The 17992-nt window shown below is 53.2% G+C and overlaps 1 protein-coding gene across 2 annotated transcripts in view; it reads right to left on the bottom strand.

The window, feature by feature from the left end:
* Positions 1-3931, bottom strand: part of PCDH19 (protocadherin 19) — a 58074-nt gene extending 54143 nt beyond the window's left edge. For both annotated transcript variants that reach the window (XM_017819238.1, XM_017819246.1), the window contains exon 1: positions 1791-3931. In XM_017819238.1, the coding sequence (XP_017674727.1) occupies positions 1791-3931 (2141 nt within the window). The remainder of the gene's footprint in view (positions 1-1790) is intronic.
* Between the last annotated feature and the right edge of the window lie 14061 nt (positions 3932-17992).

Genomic DNA, 17992 nt, shown 5'->3' with positions numbered 1-17992 from the left:
TGAGCATGAAAATGCCACCAAGTCAAAGAGCCCTCATATATGTCTCATAAATTAATGCATTTTTGAAGACTCTCCAGCAGCTCTTGTGAAGAATCTCTACATCAAGGCACTGCAAAGCCTAAAGGCACGGGGAGAGGGTGCCCCATGGTCACAAGCCGCTGCTGAGCCTGCCTGGTGCTCCCCCATCTCTGCAGCTGACTTCTGCTCAGACACACTGATAACAGCCCAAGCATCCCCCTGAGTGTGCAAATAAATCAGGGGAAGGCAGGGATTTCTGTTGTGCCAACAATCTATATGCTGCTGACTCGTCTAACAATGCTTGATGAAGCTTTAATTGTTTTGTTTACCTAAATGTTTAAGTTTGGCAATGCGAGAGCCCAATTATTTCCTGCAGGCATTCATTTTGCTGTCCTTTCTCTATTGACCAATTATTTAATTAAACCGCACTTCATTAATCCCTAAGCCGTCACAGTAAACCCAGCTCTTATACATATGTGGGAAGCTGTTAGGGGCACCACCACAACATGATTTTTATCCATTCAGGTCCTATCCTCATTTAATGGGCCGAGCTGGCAAGAAATCTGGTCTGTGAGCTTTCACTTGAAGCTAGACATCCCATAATACAGCACAGACCGACCTTTATTTCCAGATGATTTTTCCCCCATCGAGCAAAAAGGCTTATATACGCACTTTACACTGTGAAAACGGGGTACAATACCCGAACTCTCCGGCATTATTTCTGCGTAAATAAAACTTTAAAGACCGCACATCCCCCCGCGCCGCTGAATTGCCAGGGCCAAGCGTGCGTTTCCAAGGTAGAGCAAAATTAATTTCCATCCCTCCCTTCTGAAACGACTCAGTGCCAAAGGAATGGAGAAGTCATGGCTATTTCACTAGTAACAGGATTAAACCATTTATGAGGCATTGCAGCTGCTCTTTTATGGCATCTGATTGATATTCATGTGTGGTTAGCATTTGTCTCCTAACTTGTGTAACACAGAGAATAGTAAAAGAGAGACAATAATCGCCAGGCTGTTACATATTCAGGGGGACTGGATTTCCCCTATCAGCCTTTCAGTGGCTCCGGGCACGGGGTTGACCTCCCCGCCGGCATTTCGGACCCCGGAGCACGCATCCAGCCAGGGCAAAATGACACAGCACTGCAAAAATCCTCCCTCGCCCCATCGCTCCCAGCCCAGCCAGCCATGCCGGGTGCTGGAGCTGCGCATCGGGGACAACCGGCGAGGGGGGGGTGGCCACTATTTTATGCAGTTGGCCCCATCGCTGGCCGTGGCGTGGAGCCGCAGCGGGCGCACAATAGCTCTTTTGAGCGCCGAGCGAGGGCTCAGGGATGCCACCGCGCCGCTCGCACCGTCGGCTGCGGAGATGCTGCGGTGGCTGGGGGGATTCCCCCCATCACCAGCCCTTGGGAGCTGTGCTGGGGGTGGGGGGCTGCTCAGGGGAAGCAGCCATGCCCCCAGTAAAACCGTTCTCCCCGCTCCCTGCGACGGAGCGCGGAAAATCAGGGATGCTGCAACAGATTGTCAAGCCGCACAATTAAGTCGATTCGTTACTCGGCAGGGATTTCTCCTGCCCTCCTCCCAGGGAACAATTTTTTAAAGCTTCGCAGGAAATTCTCTTAGAGGGACGGAAACCTCACTTTTGTTCCTAAAGCAAATCTACCTCCCTCCCTCAACCCCCACCAGATATGCAGCAGCAAATGCAAAAGTAACTGCGATGGCAAAAATCAAAGCAGACCCACAGGTGCACAGAAACAAATATGTCTTTACCTGCAGTTGTAGGTCCTGATTTCCTTGTTATCCCTTTTGCACTTAACTGCCACGAAGATCATGGTGACAAAAAGAATGGCTGCGATAGACCCCAGGGCAATAATGAAAATCAGGGAGAGGTTAACAGATCCTATGGACTCCTGGGCATCCAGGGCTGGAGACAGGTATATCAAAATCAAGGCAGAAGCCGAGAGAGATGTTTTCCCATGGTCATGAGCCACCACAATCAACTCGTAGGCTGTCTTGGCATTCTCCCCAAAGGCTCTGGTGGTCCTTATCTCTCCATTGACCTGGTCTATCTCAAAAAATCCTCTGTCTCCTTCCACCATTTCATAGGAAAGTCTGCCATTTTCACCCTCATCATAGTCATCTGCCTTGACCACTGTCACCAGGTAGCCGACCCCTGCATTCCTGGGGATGTACACCTCTGCCGTCCCGTTGACCAGCGGCGGGGCTGTGATCACAGGGGTGTTGTCATTGACATCCAGGACGATCACCCTGACAGTGGCATTGCTCTGCAGAGAGGGATTACCCCCATCTTTCGCCAAGACCTTGAACTCAAAAGCCTTTGTCTGTTCATGATTGAAGGACCTCAAAGCATAGATATCTCCAGAGTTGGGGTTGATGGAGACATAGGTGAAGACAGGCATGTCCCTGACTTGGGAGGGCACGATCTGGTAGGAGACACTGCCATTGAGGCCCAGGTCAGGGTCTCTGGCAGAGACTGAGAGGAGGTAGGCCCCTGGGGTGTTGTTCTCCTGCACGATAACCTGGTAATAGGGCTTGGAAAAGTGGGGATGGTTGTCATTCTCATCGGTGATCTTGACTGTGAAGGACTTGGTGGCCTGCAGGGAGGGGATGCCATTGTCCCTGGCCTGGATGGTGAGGTTGTACTGGTCCCTCTGCTCCCGGTCCAGCCGCCCGTCAACCAGGATGGTGGAGAAGCTCTCATACTCCTGGAGTCGAAAAGGCACATTGCCCAGGAGCTTGCACTGCACCCGCCCATTGGCCCCGGAGTCACGATCCGAGACCCGCACCAGGGCGATGACGTACCCCGGCGGGGCGTTCTCGCTCACCTCCACCAGCTCGCTGTTCACAGAGAGCAGGTTGATGAGGGGCGGGTTGTCATTGGCATCCTGGACACTGATGGTCACTTTGCAGTGGGCAGGGATGGAGTTAGGCCCTAAGTCCTTGGCCTGCACATCCAGCTCATACACATGACCCTCCTCGTAGTCGATGGCACCGCTCACCGTGATGAGGCCACTCTGGGGGTCGATTTGGAAGAGCTCCCGGGCCCGCTCTGAGACATAGCTGTGGAAAGAGTAGAGAACCTGGCCATTGGTACCCTCATCCGGGTCAGAGGCGTTGAGGCGGATGACTGGGGTACCTGGTGGGGCATTTTCAGGCACACTGACGGTGTAGGCCGGCTCCTCAAAGAGCGGGTTGTTGTCATTGGAGTCGATGACACGGATGCTGAGCTCCACAGTGCCAAAGTTGGGCGGGTCACCACCATCCAGCGCCGTGATCACATAGCTGTAGTGGGACTGAGTCTCACGGTCCAGGCTCTTCTCCACCACCAGCTCAGCAAAACGGGACCCATCACCCCGTGTCTTGGTCTCCAGCCCAAAAAGGTCATTGGGGGTGATCTCATAGCTCTGCACACCAAAGCTGCCCGAGTCCGGGTCATAGGCACTCTCCAGTGGCACCCGAGTACCAGGGCTGGCTGTCTCTGAGATCTCCAGCTCGATCTGGTCAGTGGGGAAGCTGGGCGCGTTGTCGTTGAGGTCCTTGATCTCCAGCTTGATCACGCAGATCTCCATGGAGCTGGACATCACCTCCAGTGAGATGACGCACTTGGGACTCTGTCGGCACAGCAGGTCCCGGTCAATCTTCTGCTTAGTTACCAGCAGCCCCGACCCGGGGCTGATGTCCACCAGGTGGGGGGCCGAGTTGGACACCACCCTGAAAGCAGTGGGTTGCCGGGGGTCCAGCACGAACCCGGCGTCCCGGGCGTCCTTGGCGACGTTGGCGATCACCGTGCCGGCCCGCTGCTCCTCCTCCACCGAGTACTTGAGGTTGACGAGGGCCCCAGCGCCGGCCCACAGCAAGGCGGCCCCCAGCAGTGCCGGGAGAGCCCCCATCGCCGCGCCGCCCCTCCGCCCGCCGCGCCGCGCCTCGACGGCCGCCGGCCGCCAGCCTCAGGCGCCCGCCGCGCTCATGCGGGCAGCGCCCGCCGGGCTGCCCCGGCGGCGGGCGGGCGGGCGGGTGCGGGCACCGGGAGCCGCGGTCCCGCCGCGCACACGCCAACGCCGCCCGCTCAGGCACTCCGCGCCGGCGGCGCCCCGGAAGGGCCGGGCATGGCGAGCGGGTGCGGGGTTGCCAAGCCGAGCGGTACCGAGCCGAGCCGAGCCGTGCAGAGCCGAGCGGAGCCGCGCCGAGCCGAGCCCGCTCCCGCCGGCGCTCGCTGCGGCGGCCGCGCGCCACTGCCCGCAGTCCGGAGCGCCGGCGGGCGGCGCGGGGGCGGCCGGCGCGGGGGCGGGCGGTGCCGAGCCGCGGCCAATGGGCGCGCGGGGGCGTGGCCGGCCCGCCGCGCTGCCGCCAATAGGAAGGCTCCGCCGGGTGGGGGGCGGGGCCGGGGCGGGGCCGGCGCGGCCCGGGAGCCGAGCGGAGCGGGACGGGACGGGATGGGATGAGATGGGGATGGACCTGCCGCCCAGCCAGGAGCGTGGGTGCCTCTGCTGCCCCTGCTGTCTCTGCTGCCCTGCGCCGCTGAGCTCGCCCCGCTGCCCGCGAGCTGCCGGCACGCCGGCGCTTTGTCTGCGCGGCCGCGGTCACCGGCTGTTCCTTCTTCATCGCGCGGGGCGCCGGTGGGTCCCTGCGGGCAGCGGGAGGGCCACCGGGTCCGCGCGGAGCGCCCCCAGGCCCGTTCGGTCTCTTTCCCTCTTTGGCAGGAGGGAGCCCGCCCCGCTGGGCAGTGTGACACCCCTGGGAGCCGGGAACGCCGGGCGCTCCCGGGAGGCTCCAGCCCAGGCAGCGCTCGCTGCGCCCTGCTGAACCCTGGGCAAATCCCCGCGGTGCCGCCTCCTCCTAACAGTGAAATAAAGCGTCTCGTTGTCCGTGTGCCGGTGCCTCACCTCGAGACTCCGCGCTCGCCGTACGCGGGGTTCCGTGGTCCCGTTACGGGGCCCAGGGGAGGTGTCACTGGGACGGGGCGGAGGCGCAACCCTGGCGCATCGCGGGCGCCGTCGACGCCCGGCTCGGAAACCTCCCAACACGCCGCTCCCCGACAGGGGGTTAAAGAAGGGCCGATACCTGCGCACCCACGCCGCGAACCGCCCCGCAGCCCACCCGTCGGCAGCGGCCGGCCGGCGGGAAGGGCAGCGGGGCAGAGGCTCGGCGGATCTGCGGCGGCACAAGTCCCGTCGGGGCGATTGGCAGCGGGACCCGACACCTGGACGGCGACGCGCCCCGCGGGCACAGCGCGGTGTCCCCGGCCCGGCGCTCCCCGCCCCGCCCGGCCGCGCCGTCGGGCCCCGCCGCTCCTTCCCAGGCACAACGGCGCCATCTCGCGGCCGCCCGCGGGCGCTGCGGCGGGACCGGCCCGGACCGCGCACGGCGGAGCCCCTCGGGCGGCACAGCACGGCCACGGGCCGCCACCGCCTGGGAGAGAGCCTAGAAGGTGACCGGGACACCCCCTGCCTCCAGGGACACCGTTCCCCGCGACAGCATCCATCCACGATCGCCATCCCCCGGCAGAGGAAACAGCCTTTGCCAGGTGTTCCTTACCCTCTCTGGAAAGCAGCATCGTAGGTCATTGTGACCCACGGAGGAGTAGGGGTGGGACATGGGGAGGCGGCAGGTGGGGACAGCACAAAGGGGCAAAGCCTTTTCGAAGTCTTCCATGGAAAAATTAATTCTGATGACTTGAACTGTGCCATGTGGATTGAAAACCTGGCTGAAGGATCATAAACAAAGGGTAATTAGAAGCAGGGGGAGGTGTTTATGGGGTACTGCAGGGATCTAGGTTAGGGCTGCTCTCATTTAATACCCTCATTAATGACCTGGAAAGAGGGAGTAAACTACACATTAATGAATTTGGCAGATAATGCTATACTGGGAGGTGCTGTGAGCTCCAGCAAGCATAGAAAATTAACACAAAAAGGGCCTAGTGAGATTAGAAATATGGGCAGGAAGCAGCTAAAGGAGCTGTGCCTTGGACAGATGTGAGTGAGCGCAGCTGGAAGGCAAAGGCAAGCAGGAGACAACAGCAGGATGGGCTGAGCCAAGTGCTGGAGCAACTCCCCAGTGAAGGGCCTGGAGGTCAGCAAGGAGGATGCAGGAGGATGCTGTGCATAAAGCCAGCAAGGATGGATCAGCCACTGGTGTTTGGGCCTGGCACATCCAAGGGCAGCAGGGAGGCACTGGGAGGCTCAGGTGTGGCCGGAGCCGGAGTGAAGGGCTCCCTCGGCACAGACGTGTTGGCGGCAGTTCAGAGGGAAGCCACACAAATGATCAAAGGCACAAGGAGACTGATTTCTGAAAGAAGATTAAAAGGCTTAAATATATATATTGCTTGGTTAAGAGCTGTCCATGGGGAGACAAACTAAGAGCCTTACAGATCTGGTTGGAGTAAATAGAGAGGGAGGGAAGGAATTATTTAATAGAGTACAAGGGGCATCACCAGAAGGGATGACAGGAAATGAAGAAATGGAGCATTTAGGTTGAATGTCACAGGGGAAAAAATCCCCTCTGCTGACAGCGAAAATTATGAGGCTGCGACGTGGTTCCCTGGAGGGAGAAAGTTCTGTGGCTTGAGATATTTAAAACCAGACAGGATCAGTCTGAATATAAAGGCGCCTGGGATCAGCCACTGGCAGGGACTGTGCAGAGGAGTAAGAGCTGGGCAGGGATGCACTTCATTTCCCAGCTCTTTTTCCACTGAAATATTTCTTCATATATCACATATATAAAAGATTTGCGTTTTTTTATTTATTATATATATGTACTTCTGCTACTGTAGAGAAAATCACTGACATGATAGATGCTGTGCCAGGCAGAGCTGAAAAGGCCTTGAATTCTGAGAAACTTCACTACAGGTATGGAGGAGCATTAGAGGTGTGTTAATGACAGGTCTGAGGTTGCTGAGTGTAGAACCTGCACAGTGGGATATGCCCTGCAGCACAAGGTCTCCTGCAGGTTTGGCTTCTGTAGAACATCTCTTATCTCAGTGGCTTTTTTCAGGATGCTCTCCAATTGACCAAGGAGAAGCCAGGCCACAGCTGGCCAGCTGCAGATCACCCATAACCTTGGTTAACACTCCATCCTTTCACCTCCAGCTAATGCTCAGTTTGCCAGAGGCTGTGACAAGATCCCTTTGGAACAAAACAGCGTCAATTGCAGCCCCACCCCTCCCCATCTCCTGCCTCACTGGAGGTCTGTGCGTGCTGTCAACAAAATGGATTAATAGTCCTATTATCAGTTCAGATGGATGGCCAGGGTGAGGAGAAAACATCGCGTCCCAGGGAACTCAAGTAGACACATTAATAAAGATGCCACATTTTGGCTCTGAAATCTAAAAGCTTCACTCCACTCCTTGCAACACAATTAGTTTATCCAAAGCCCAACACTCCTGTTGCAATGCACCTGATGATGTCCCTAGCATCAATGCCTGGTGGCCTGGCTGGGAGGGAGGGAGCTGGTGGCATAGTGGTCCCCATGCCCCCTTTGGCCAAACCACCTGCAAGAGCTCTCCATACAAGACAGCAGCCCACTTTGTAGTACCATGCTCCAGTCCTGCTGCCATTGTGGAGCTGCATCACCCCCCTCAGAGCCAGCTTGACGACCCCAGCATCAGACTGGGGGTCCAGGGTGGCCACAGGGCCAGCCTGAAGGCTGAGGAGTGGGACAGCACCATGACCTGCCAGTCACCCACCTCATTGATGGGTCCAGGCAGCATGGAATGGAGATATTGGTTCTGCCCACGCTGTAGAATAAGGAAAGCTTTTGATCAAAAGCAAGTGTTGCAGCTTGCAGCCCTTTGTTAGAGCGCTAATGTGATGTCTGCTTTCCAGCCCAGCATTTATAGCTGTCTCTCTTGTACCTGTCAAAGAGTAAATCTCAGCATCTGAAACATGTATATTTAAAACTATGATATAAGAGGGCTGGCAAGCCTAGGGGTTTTATTAAACATTCCTTGTGCAGGGATGAGGGAAAAGGACAAGCAGGGGATGGGCCCTTGCCCACAAACATCTCCTGCCTGACCAGCTCCTGCTCGCATCCCTGCCTTTCCTGGGGTGTGAGACTGCAGAGGACGGTGGGCTTTGGGGGCTCAATGCCCGCTCTGCATCCCTCCCTATCCAAGGCCCCTATGGATCCTGACCCTGCTGGTGGTACCCAAACAATCACTCACATCCTCTGCTACAGCATGGGGGGAGTAAAGCCCTCTCTAACTCCCCGAGCATCCCATTTCTCTACAAGAACGTGCACAAAATAGTTTGAAAATTTGAAATCTGTTTTAAACATCAAGGAGGAACTTTATCTTTTTAATTTTTCAGAACCTTTCTTTTAATTTCATGTTTCTGAAGTGTTGTTTTTCCCCTTTCCAGCACCTTTTCCTTTTAGCTCCTGGGCGAAATAAAATAAATGATGTAGGTTTATTTTTTCCTTTCTTTGCTTATCCAGTTCTGCACAACTTGAAAGCTTTTCAAAGCATCTGGTGTCAGGAGTTACAGTTTAGATTTGTGCTTTTTTTCTCCTAGCAATGTTTCTAATATCACAGTAAAGTAAAAAAAACCACCAACCTGCAGTATAGAAAAAGGAAATGAAGAAATAAGAAAACTAAGAGCAAAATCCCTGGACCATTCAGACATCTACTGTGGAAGGAAAAAGGAAAGGCCTAACTGGAGAAAAATACGGGATTTTATATTTAGGGGGGAATTTGGAAAATAAGACATTAGAATTAAACCCATTTTTTTCCCTTTCATCTTGTGGGAATTCAGTGCCCATTCTCAAGAGGGTTTGGAGTCAAGAGATCTTGGCCAGCTCTGCCCATCAGCCCTCTGAGAGCCAAACTTTATTGAGCATCTTCAGGACTTGCAGACATCTGTCTGTGTAACTCTGTTAGCAGTTTGCACATAATGCAGATAAGGGACCGCTGCTGTAAAATATTGAGTCTTTAGACTATAAAAAACTGTCTTTCTAAGCTGAAATCTAACTTTATTTGTACTCCTGCAATTCCACCCAAGTCAGCAGGGTTTCCTGGCTGTTAGCAAGGGCAGCGTCTGGCACGCTCCTTCCACAGGAGAGGTTAAAGTGCCAAAGAGAGGACAACATCACTCCGAGGAATTCGATAAACTCCTATCACTCAATAGTTTAATTCACTTTTACTGATGCAGCATCTTTTATCAAAGATTACATAATGCTGAATAATCATGAAGCACATAATGCAGTGCCAGATAGGCAGTTATAATCAGATTTAAAGCCTATATTAAAAAAGTGACAGGTGCAGGGCTAATTCTCCGCTCCAACACTGGTGTCAGTCCAGAGGAAGCCCGCTGGACCCACTCCCGATGTACACAGCCTGCCTGGCAGCAAAATGTGGGGAAAGGGGAGAAATGGTCGGATGGTGCTTTCTGGAAGTACCTAAGGAGCCAAGCAGGCACATCCTGTGTGAACAAAGGCAGCACAGGACACAGCAAGGAGCTGGGAAGTGGCTGGCTCTCTGCAGCCTGCACAGAGCAATAGCAAGGCAAGGGCAGCCAGCATCACAGAATGGTTTGGGTTGGAAGGAACCTTAAGGATCATCTCTTTCCAAACCTCCCTGCCATGTGCAAGGACACCTTTCATTGCGCCACGTTGCTCACAGCACCATCCAACCTGGCCTTGAACACTCACAGGGCATCCACAACTTCTCTGGGTAACTGTGCCAGTGACTCCCCACCCCCACAGGCAAGAATTTCATTCTAATATCTAATCTCGATCTACCCTCTGTCAGCCTGAAGCCATTCTCCCTTGTCCTGTGACTCCATGCCTTTTTCCAAAGTCCCTCTTCAGCTCTCTTGTAGCCCCTTTTAGGTACTAGAAGGTGCTCTAAGGTCTCTCTGGAGCCTTCAAGATCTGAAACAAAAAATGCTGCACGATTCAGGGGGCTGTAATAAGTGATACAGCTTTTTTTCCCCACTTCACTGGCTGTGACCCTGTGCCCCACTGGCTGCTGCAGGATCACACCAAAACACTGTGCAGTTTGATTTAATCCCATAGCTTGCAAGAAAAGCTGACTTGAGAGTCTGAAGGGGGCTGCTTGTCACCCCCTACAAGTGGCTCCCCACAGTGCTGTAGCTCGCCTGCACCTGGCAGCCTGTGGGGAGACACAGGTTCCAGGCATGCTGGCTAAACATTTCCCATGTAATCAATTCCAGGGTATAAAGCCATCAAACAGGATAACCTTGTGATCAAATGGCCAACAGAGAGAAGTGCTTAATATTATCCACTCCAGATAACGAGCTGTATTTCCAGCTCAGGCCCCAAACACACATCACCATGCGCTAAATGCCCTGCAATTGCCTGCACAACAAGTTAAGCAAAGATTAAAAGCAAGGAGGAGAGAAGAGGGAGGGTAGAAAATGAAGCACAAGGAAACTGGAATGTGTGCCACTGGCACATGTGGGAGCCGAGCCAGGGGAGCACGGCAGTGCAGCTCAGTGCACAATTCCATGGTGGACCTTCTGCGCAGCGCGTTGGACGCCTGCCTGGATTACAAACCACACGTGCTGTTCCCCGCACAGGTGAAGAACAGACGGCCTCAGGGTTTACAAGGCAACACTGCCATGGATGAATTAAGAGGCAACCAAACCTCTCTCTGCAGGAGACCCGCCTGCTGGAGAAGGTTATCCCGGGTGATGGCAGAATCTCTGCTCTTTCTACCCTGCTTACAAATAGCATGTCTTAATTCAGTCCCCGGGTCCCCGCGTGGACAAACAGATTGCGAAGGTCGGGGAATAAAGACACCTGGGGAAGGACAGTGATTTAGTGAAACAGAGAAGTGCAGTGCCTCTAGTCTGAACAGCTTCACAGAGAGCACATAGAGCTTAGCCAACTCCACACAGCTGCTCCAGCAACGCCCATCCCATCTTTCAAAACAGTCATGAACACAACTAAATCACTTATTCTACATTCCTCTTTCTACTTTTCTCCCCTTTATTCCTGCATGCTACTTTATCTGCTGCTGACCCCATGCAAGGGGTCAGAGAGAGCGCAATTCTTCCATCTTCCAGCACAAATTAGGTACCTGGCACTGGCAGAATGTTGACAGCTCCCAGACATTCATCTGCCTTTACCCCTGAGCCACAAGCCTCCTGCCCAGCATGCCAACAGGCAGGAGAGCACATTTCTGGGATATACAGCCTCCTGCCACAACGCTGAATGCCAGCTGGGAGATTTCAGCAGCATTCCTCAGCTGGTGCAACTTGCCCCAGCTCCAGAGTTGCTGATGGAGACACATAAGCACCAGATGAGAAGCAGCTGCAGGGCCAGGACACAGCTCCATCCCACCAAGGTGCCCACACTGGGGAATCTGGCTCTGGTTCCTCACTGGTACTGACTTTGCAGCATCCCACGGTTTGACATTTCAAACACTGCCTGCCTTATCCTACACCTGGCAATTAGCAGTCCAGGCACCAGTCATGGTGTGCTTCCCTCCTCTCCGGTACCCCCTGCTACTCCTGCAACTGCAGACATAGGGAAACTGCAGAATACTCCTGTCAAAGCCCCAGCATCGCCACGTGGATCATTTTCACCCATCAAACTGAGATTCTCACGTTCTGGCACCCCACCTGTGCTCTCTGCAGTGAGCCTGATGTTCCCACACTGCAGCACAGCCGGGACACCAGCGGTGTTTGAGCTGAGCACTCGGTGATGTGGGATGTCAGGGAAAGTGATTTGTCGCATAACATTACCTGCGAGGGAAGGGAGAAAAAGCTAGAAAAATGCCTAACAATCGCTGTAATTATGTCCTCTTGAAATGGCTACACGTGTCAGACAAGGGCTGGCATATCTTACCACAACTGAACCCGGGTGGATGGTGTTCCAAGCCAGTGATTAATAGTCTGCAAGGATTTGTTTTGGCACAGTGGAAAAAATGAGCAGTGTCTCAAAAAGATGCCAGATGGATGGCCTAGAGCAGAGCCCCCCAGCCAGCCACCAGCACACCTCAGAGCAAGGGCTTGTTCCTTATTTGTGGGGTAACAGCATCCTGGCAGGGACCAGCTCACACCACTGCCCCAGCGCTCCTCGAGCTGTTCCCGGTGCCTCACAGAACAGGTGGAATGCTGGATGCAAAAGGCAACGTACAGGCAGGGTTGTTAGCTCTGTCCTCCCACGGCACAGGCTGCTCAGCAGCATGAGCACGTGGAGGAAGCCTTATCACCATCCCTGCATCAGGTGCACCTCCACAAACAAGTTCCTGGGCCTCATTTCCAACAGGAATGCCAGGACAAAGCTTTGCTTCTGCAGCGCAGGCTGGTCCTCCTCCCCTTCCCCAGCCTGCAGACCTCATTTGCTCTGGGCTGATGAAACACCACACTCTGGGCACCCAAAACAGCAGCTGCATCTCCAGAAGTGCAAAAGTATGAAGCATGGTCCCTCGAGAGGCCACCAACCTGCCATGGAGCAGGTGTGCAGGGTGCCCAGCCTGGGGTGGATCTGCTTTCTCCCCAGAACCCTGAGACAATGTGCTACCACAGCTGACATGGACCCTATCCTTCAGAAAAGGACACAGCAGGGAGGTGGCAGCCATGCATATCCAGCATCTCACACCACTCATTCTCTTTGGAAAGTAAGAGACAGATCTTGTCTGTCCATTACATCAGGTACCAACATCTCAGTGTCTACTGGACACCAACATATCTTAAGTATGAGGCTCAGGATAAAAGTAAGCCCAGCTGGGCCGCAAGACATATCGTTTGGGTCAGGCTGAGAATCACTTATGCAGTGTTTTATTAACCATAATGGATAGCTGTGCCTGGTAAAATGAGTAATAATCTTGTTTAAGGGCTTGCTCCTGAATCACGGGGTTCTTGCCAATGCTGCAAACTTTCCTTACTGCTCTGCAGGCCAAATCCTGTCCTGTAGCAAGTGATACTCAGAACAGAAGACCACAAATAAGGCAGAAACAGCTTTCAGCCTTTTTTTCCTCCTTTTTTTTTTTAAGAAATAGAGATAATATGACAGGTAGCATCCTTCATCTCCCAGTCCCTCTGATTTTCTCACTTCATCTCATCTCAGTCCATCAGCAGTGCTATCTTCCCCAGCACTTACCCAGCCTGCTGCTCCGCATCCAGCTTGGGTGTTTCCCAGGGACAGAGCTCTGCCTGGGGTAAATGGCTGGTGGCTAATGGAAGGAAATGGAGGAAATAGTAATTTACATCAGCTAAGCATTTATTCTGTACTGTTATTTTGTGATCATCTATAATTTTAATCTATTAACAGCAAAAAGGTGCATCTGCTCTCTGGGTTCATCTTGTTTACAGGTGATGTAAACAAGACCAAGGGACCAGTCTTCTGTTTGAGAGCATTTTGGGAAATTTTGTGTTTCCGCAGTCTTGAGTCACCCCTGGAAGCAAGGCAGGGCACTTGAGGAGGGACAGCATCCTACCTGATGGAGGAGCTGCCTTTAAAGCAAGACCTGCTCCAATATGTGACACACTCAGGAGCAGCACCAGGTGCCACATGGATATGTCCAGGACAGGTTTGGAGCATAGAGACACCCCACTGCCATCACCCCAGCTCTGGGTAAAGAGTAGTGAGTGGCAGCAGCCTGGGGACAGATACCCAGGCACTGTGCAGAGCTGGGACCAGAGATCCACCCTTGGAACCTGTGGGGAACATGCCAGGATCCCAGAGAAAGCAGTTGCCCACAGCACAGCCCCACATGCACATCCTCCTGACACACTTCTTCCCTGGGCAGATAATGATAAAACAACGAGTAACAGTTTTAGACCAACAGGAGAGATTTAGATTAGATGTAAGGAAGAATTTCTTTAAAAGACAGGGAGGTGAGGCCCTGGCACAGATTGCCCAGAGAAGCTGTGGATGCCCCATCCCTGGAAGTGTTCAAGGCCAGATTGGATGGAGCTGTGGTCAACATGGTCTAGTGGAAGGTGTCCCTGCCATGGCAGCAGGTTGGAATGACACAAACTTTAAGCTCTTTTCCAATCCAAGCCTTTCTATGATTCCCAGGTTCTCTAAACAGCATCCAGGACCCTCATGCAGCCAAGCTGTGACTTACTCAGAGCACCAAGCTCTCCTGCATACAGGAAATAAGTAACCATTAAACTTAAGGCAGGCACCACGTTCAAAGGGAAAAGTCAAAATTACAGCCGAGACCACGCGTCAGAGTTACGTGATACACTACGTGAAAACACACCCCCCACGGCAGAGATCTAACATATACCCCAGCCTTGTCATCATGATTTACTTTAATTGGCGAGCTAATCAGCTGACGGCGCTGTGGAGCCAGGGCTGGCACCGAGTGACAACCGAGGGTCCCGGTGGAGGCAGCCACCGGTGTGAGCCACCCTCGCAAGGCACCCCGAGCCTGCGTTAAGCTCGGAGGGTGCAGTGGTGGGGGCTCAGCTATCCTTCCCTGTCTGTCTGTCCGTAGGAAAAGGTCTGAGCAGCCAGCCCGTGACAGAGATCAGGTTTCCAGCCCTGAAGAATGAAAACACAGCTTGTTGAAATTCCGGCTGCCTTCGCAAACAAAGCCCGCTGCTGCTCCGGGCTGGGAGCCCCGGCTCTGCCTGCACGGCCGGGAGTTCAGGTGGACCCTACAAAGCAGCAACACCACTTCTCAGCCTCCTGTAAACAACAAATAAAGGGAAATAAATACTAAACGGTTCCTTTGCAGTGCACGAAAATGCCATGGGGACCATCCTCTTTATTGTGAGCCAGTCCACCCGAAGGCACCTCCCTTGAACTTTGATTTCTTCCAAGCCCAGGACCTTTTTCCAGCTGCTGTCGAGGCCAGCAGCACCAGCGAGCTGTTCCCTGCTGCTCTCCCTAAAGAGATGTTCCTGCTCACACCAGGAAATGGAACACACTGGGATTTTGGCTGTCTCCTATCTCCAGAAGTCACAGCCACCACCAGCAGCTTCGCCCACCAGGCTCTGGCTGCTCCCATCATTCCAGCACTGAGATTTTCATGGCTTTAGGCACTGCAGAACCTGAGCTGGAATGGACAGAGTTGGTTTAGGTATTCTGCAAATTTGCAGCAAACAGTTTATTGAAAACATTTAGCCCTCTTTCTGTTCATTAACGAAGTTCAAACAGTCTTTGATTTTCTTCATATTTGCTCATTATTTGAAATTGCACAGGGATGCTTTAATGGGGATGTTCCAGAGTGGGGACTGCCTACCCGTTGTTCAAAGGAAGCAGCAGCCACAGAACATCCCTGCTCCGGCCCCGACAGGCTCTGCAGGACGGAAACCTGGCAAGGATTCAGGTTCCTACTGCCGCCCCCCAGACCTCCTCTTTCCACAGGCTTTTCTGGAAGCAGACTTTGCTCCAGACGCAGCAGCTCTTGCTGAGAGCAATTTAAAAGGGTTTGCAAACACCAGCATGGTTCTTATTGAAACAAATATCCACCAATCTGCACTGTGCTCCGAGTGCACCAGCTCTGGGAAAGATCACATCTCCCCAGCTGGTTTGGACATGGTGCCATGGCAGCAGCCTTGGGGCATCTCAACCACAGGCAGCCCCCCTGCCAGCCCTGCACATGCCATAGGGCATGAGCCCAGGACCTTCCCAGGCACGATGGCACCCTGGGACCAGTGCTGGAGGAGAAGGGGAGAGGTCAATGCAGCTGGATGGCATGAGGAGACACCCCATGGCCAAAATATCCCCTGTGGTGGGAGCACCCAAGTTCAGGTAGAAGGTCATTGTAGGCAGCAAGCACAGATTCTCCACCCTCCAAACAATTCCTGTGTGGTTAACAAAGCTCCACTAATGTGAGGCAAGGAAACACAGAACAGGGCCATGAGATGTCTCCTTCCCCTGCTTCTTCAGCCCCCTCCTGACCTGAGACAGGTGGAGTCACCAGGGGGCCTGCATGATCCTGGTTGGTATAATCAGAAGGGAGAACTGTAGGGTAAGACACAAACCCCTTATTAAACCTGGTTACACCAAGAAGCATCAGTGTCACAGCCACATCTCCCAAGCTGCAGAAGAAGGTCTCACCCAGGCTTAGCAGAGCATCCCTTCCTAGCCCAAGCCTCCTCAGGGGTTTTCCAAACCAGGAGCTGACACCAACCAGCAGAAAGCTTTGTGTGGGTGCTCCCAACCACTGCCAAAAATTCTGTGGGCTGAATACTCCAGACCTGCTGTGACATTTGCATACCTCACATATATTGCACAATCCCAGTTTATTTTGGGAATTACGTGGTGATGGATAGCTAGATGCAAGGAAAGGCCATTATATGCTATAAAAAGCTGCACAGTCTTCCTGACTGCTCCGTGCTCTGTGACAAACCATCTGCTTCTCCTGCACCTCCCTTTGTTTATCCTGCTCAGCTCAGCTGAAATTAAAATTGACAAAAGCAATTTCTCCCGATCAAGTTGGAAAGATAAGGAGAGCGGCTGCTGCACACACTGCCATAGAAACTTGGGCTACTCCAGCACTTCATCCTTCTCCCCATGCACCAGCTCAGCATCTGAAGTGAAGTGCCCAGCTGCAGTGGGAAGATCCTCCTGCTCTCACCAAAGGAGAAACACAGATGGATTTAGCCATGGGAGATCAGTCTCACAAATGCAGCACTGAGAAGGAGTTTTGTTTTATTTGTGCTCCAATCCCCTCCCCTTGGATTCAGAAGTACAAAGTGGCCCCTTTGATTAGAAAAGCACATTTGGATGAATTTGGAATTATTTCCTGTTCAAGGGAAGGGAGGGGGGAAAGCAGCATATTTTCTTGGAGAACGTTTCTGGGGCATTTGAAAACCTTCTACATTATATTTACACTGCTAAAGCACTTTTCAGATCAAAGCACTCTGAAAAATATGGGTCCAGGCTGCAGACACAGCTGTAGCTCAGCTCTGGCATCAAGCCTCCAGGATTCAGTCCCACAGCCTCTGACAACACACCTGCATGGGGCTGTAAAAGCTGTAGGGTGGGAGAGAGCCCCCATCACCTCACAGCACCTCTCCTCGAGGTTCTGGGGAACAACATTCCCCTTTCAGCCTAGCAGGGTCAGCTCCTGAAACCTATTTGCATCCCACAATGCCACACAGCTCACATAGAAGCCAGGAGCCAGAGGCACAGAGTACAGCTCTTAAAAGACGAGGGACCTTCATATTTCTACATCCAATTTCTTTAGACATGTTAATAGCACAAGGCCTTTTTTCTCTCCAAGATGCAGGAGCAGCTGCTCAAGTCTCCACTGAATTAAGCTAAGGGCAAGTTTTATGTTTTGAAGAGAGATTTTGGGGGTCTGGTATTTTTCTTTCAAACCTGAGAGCAAAGAAAGACATCACAACAACATCAAGCTGCAAGACATGCCATTTTCCCAGTGCTGGTATAACTCAGGAATCGCTGAATAAAACCACAGTCCATGTTCCTGACAAATTCCCCGGTGGGCTGAGTAAAGGCTTGAGAAATTCCACCCCAGAAGGTAATTATTTTCTTTTTTTTTTTTTCTTTCCTGAAGTTATTAGAGTCACAGGAAGGCCTTGCAGCAGAAGCCCATTGACCCACAGGAGCAGCAGCCCTGTGCAAGCTGGAGCCCATGGGCTGCGCAGAGGGATGGTGGGCTTCAGGGACCAGCCTTTGCAGGGCAATGCAGCAAAGTCAGGGGACATCAGATGTCACAGCCCTTCTCTCACTGAAGTCACAGGTGGAAACCTCCAGGGACTGAGAGGAGACCAAGAAGCATTTTAAGTGGGAGCAAGAGCCTCACCAACACAGACTGCACCTTCTGCAGGCATCCCTGACTCCATAACCACCTTTGGCAGCAAAGAAAAGTTCCCTCAGCTCAGGTGAAATGAGAACAGAGGGTGCCTTGATTCGCAGCCAGCACTTAACCTCCTCCCTCTATTGTACTGCTCTTACATAGGAAGTCTCATGGTTTCCCAGCTGCAGCAGCCACCACAGTCCTGCAGCTGGAGACGCCCAACACTCACTGCCAACAGTTAATCAAGATTCATCAAGTTTCATCAACT

Source organism: Lepidothrix coronata, unplaced genomic scaffold (genome assembly GCF_001604755.1).
Source record: "Lepidothrix coronata isolate B3197 unplaced genomic scaffold, Lepidothrix_coronata-1.0 Scaffold2, whole genome shotgun sequence".
Taxonomy (NCBI): domain Eukaryota; kingdom Metazoa; phylum Chordata; class Aves; order Passeriformes; family Pipridae; genus Lepidothrix; species Lepidothrix coronata.
This window is presented reverse-complemented; position numbering and strand designations above follow the sequence as displayed.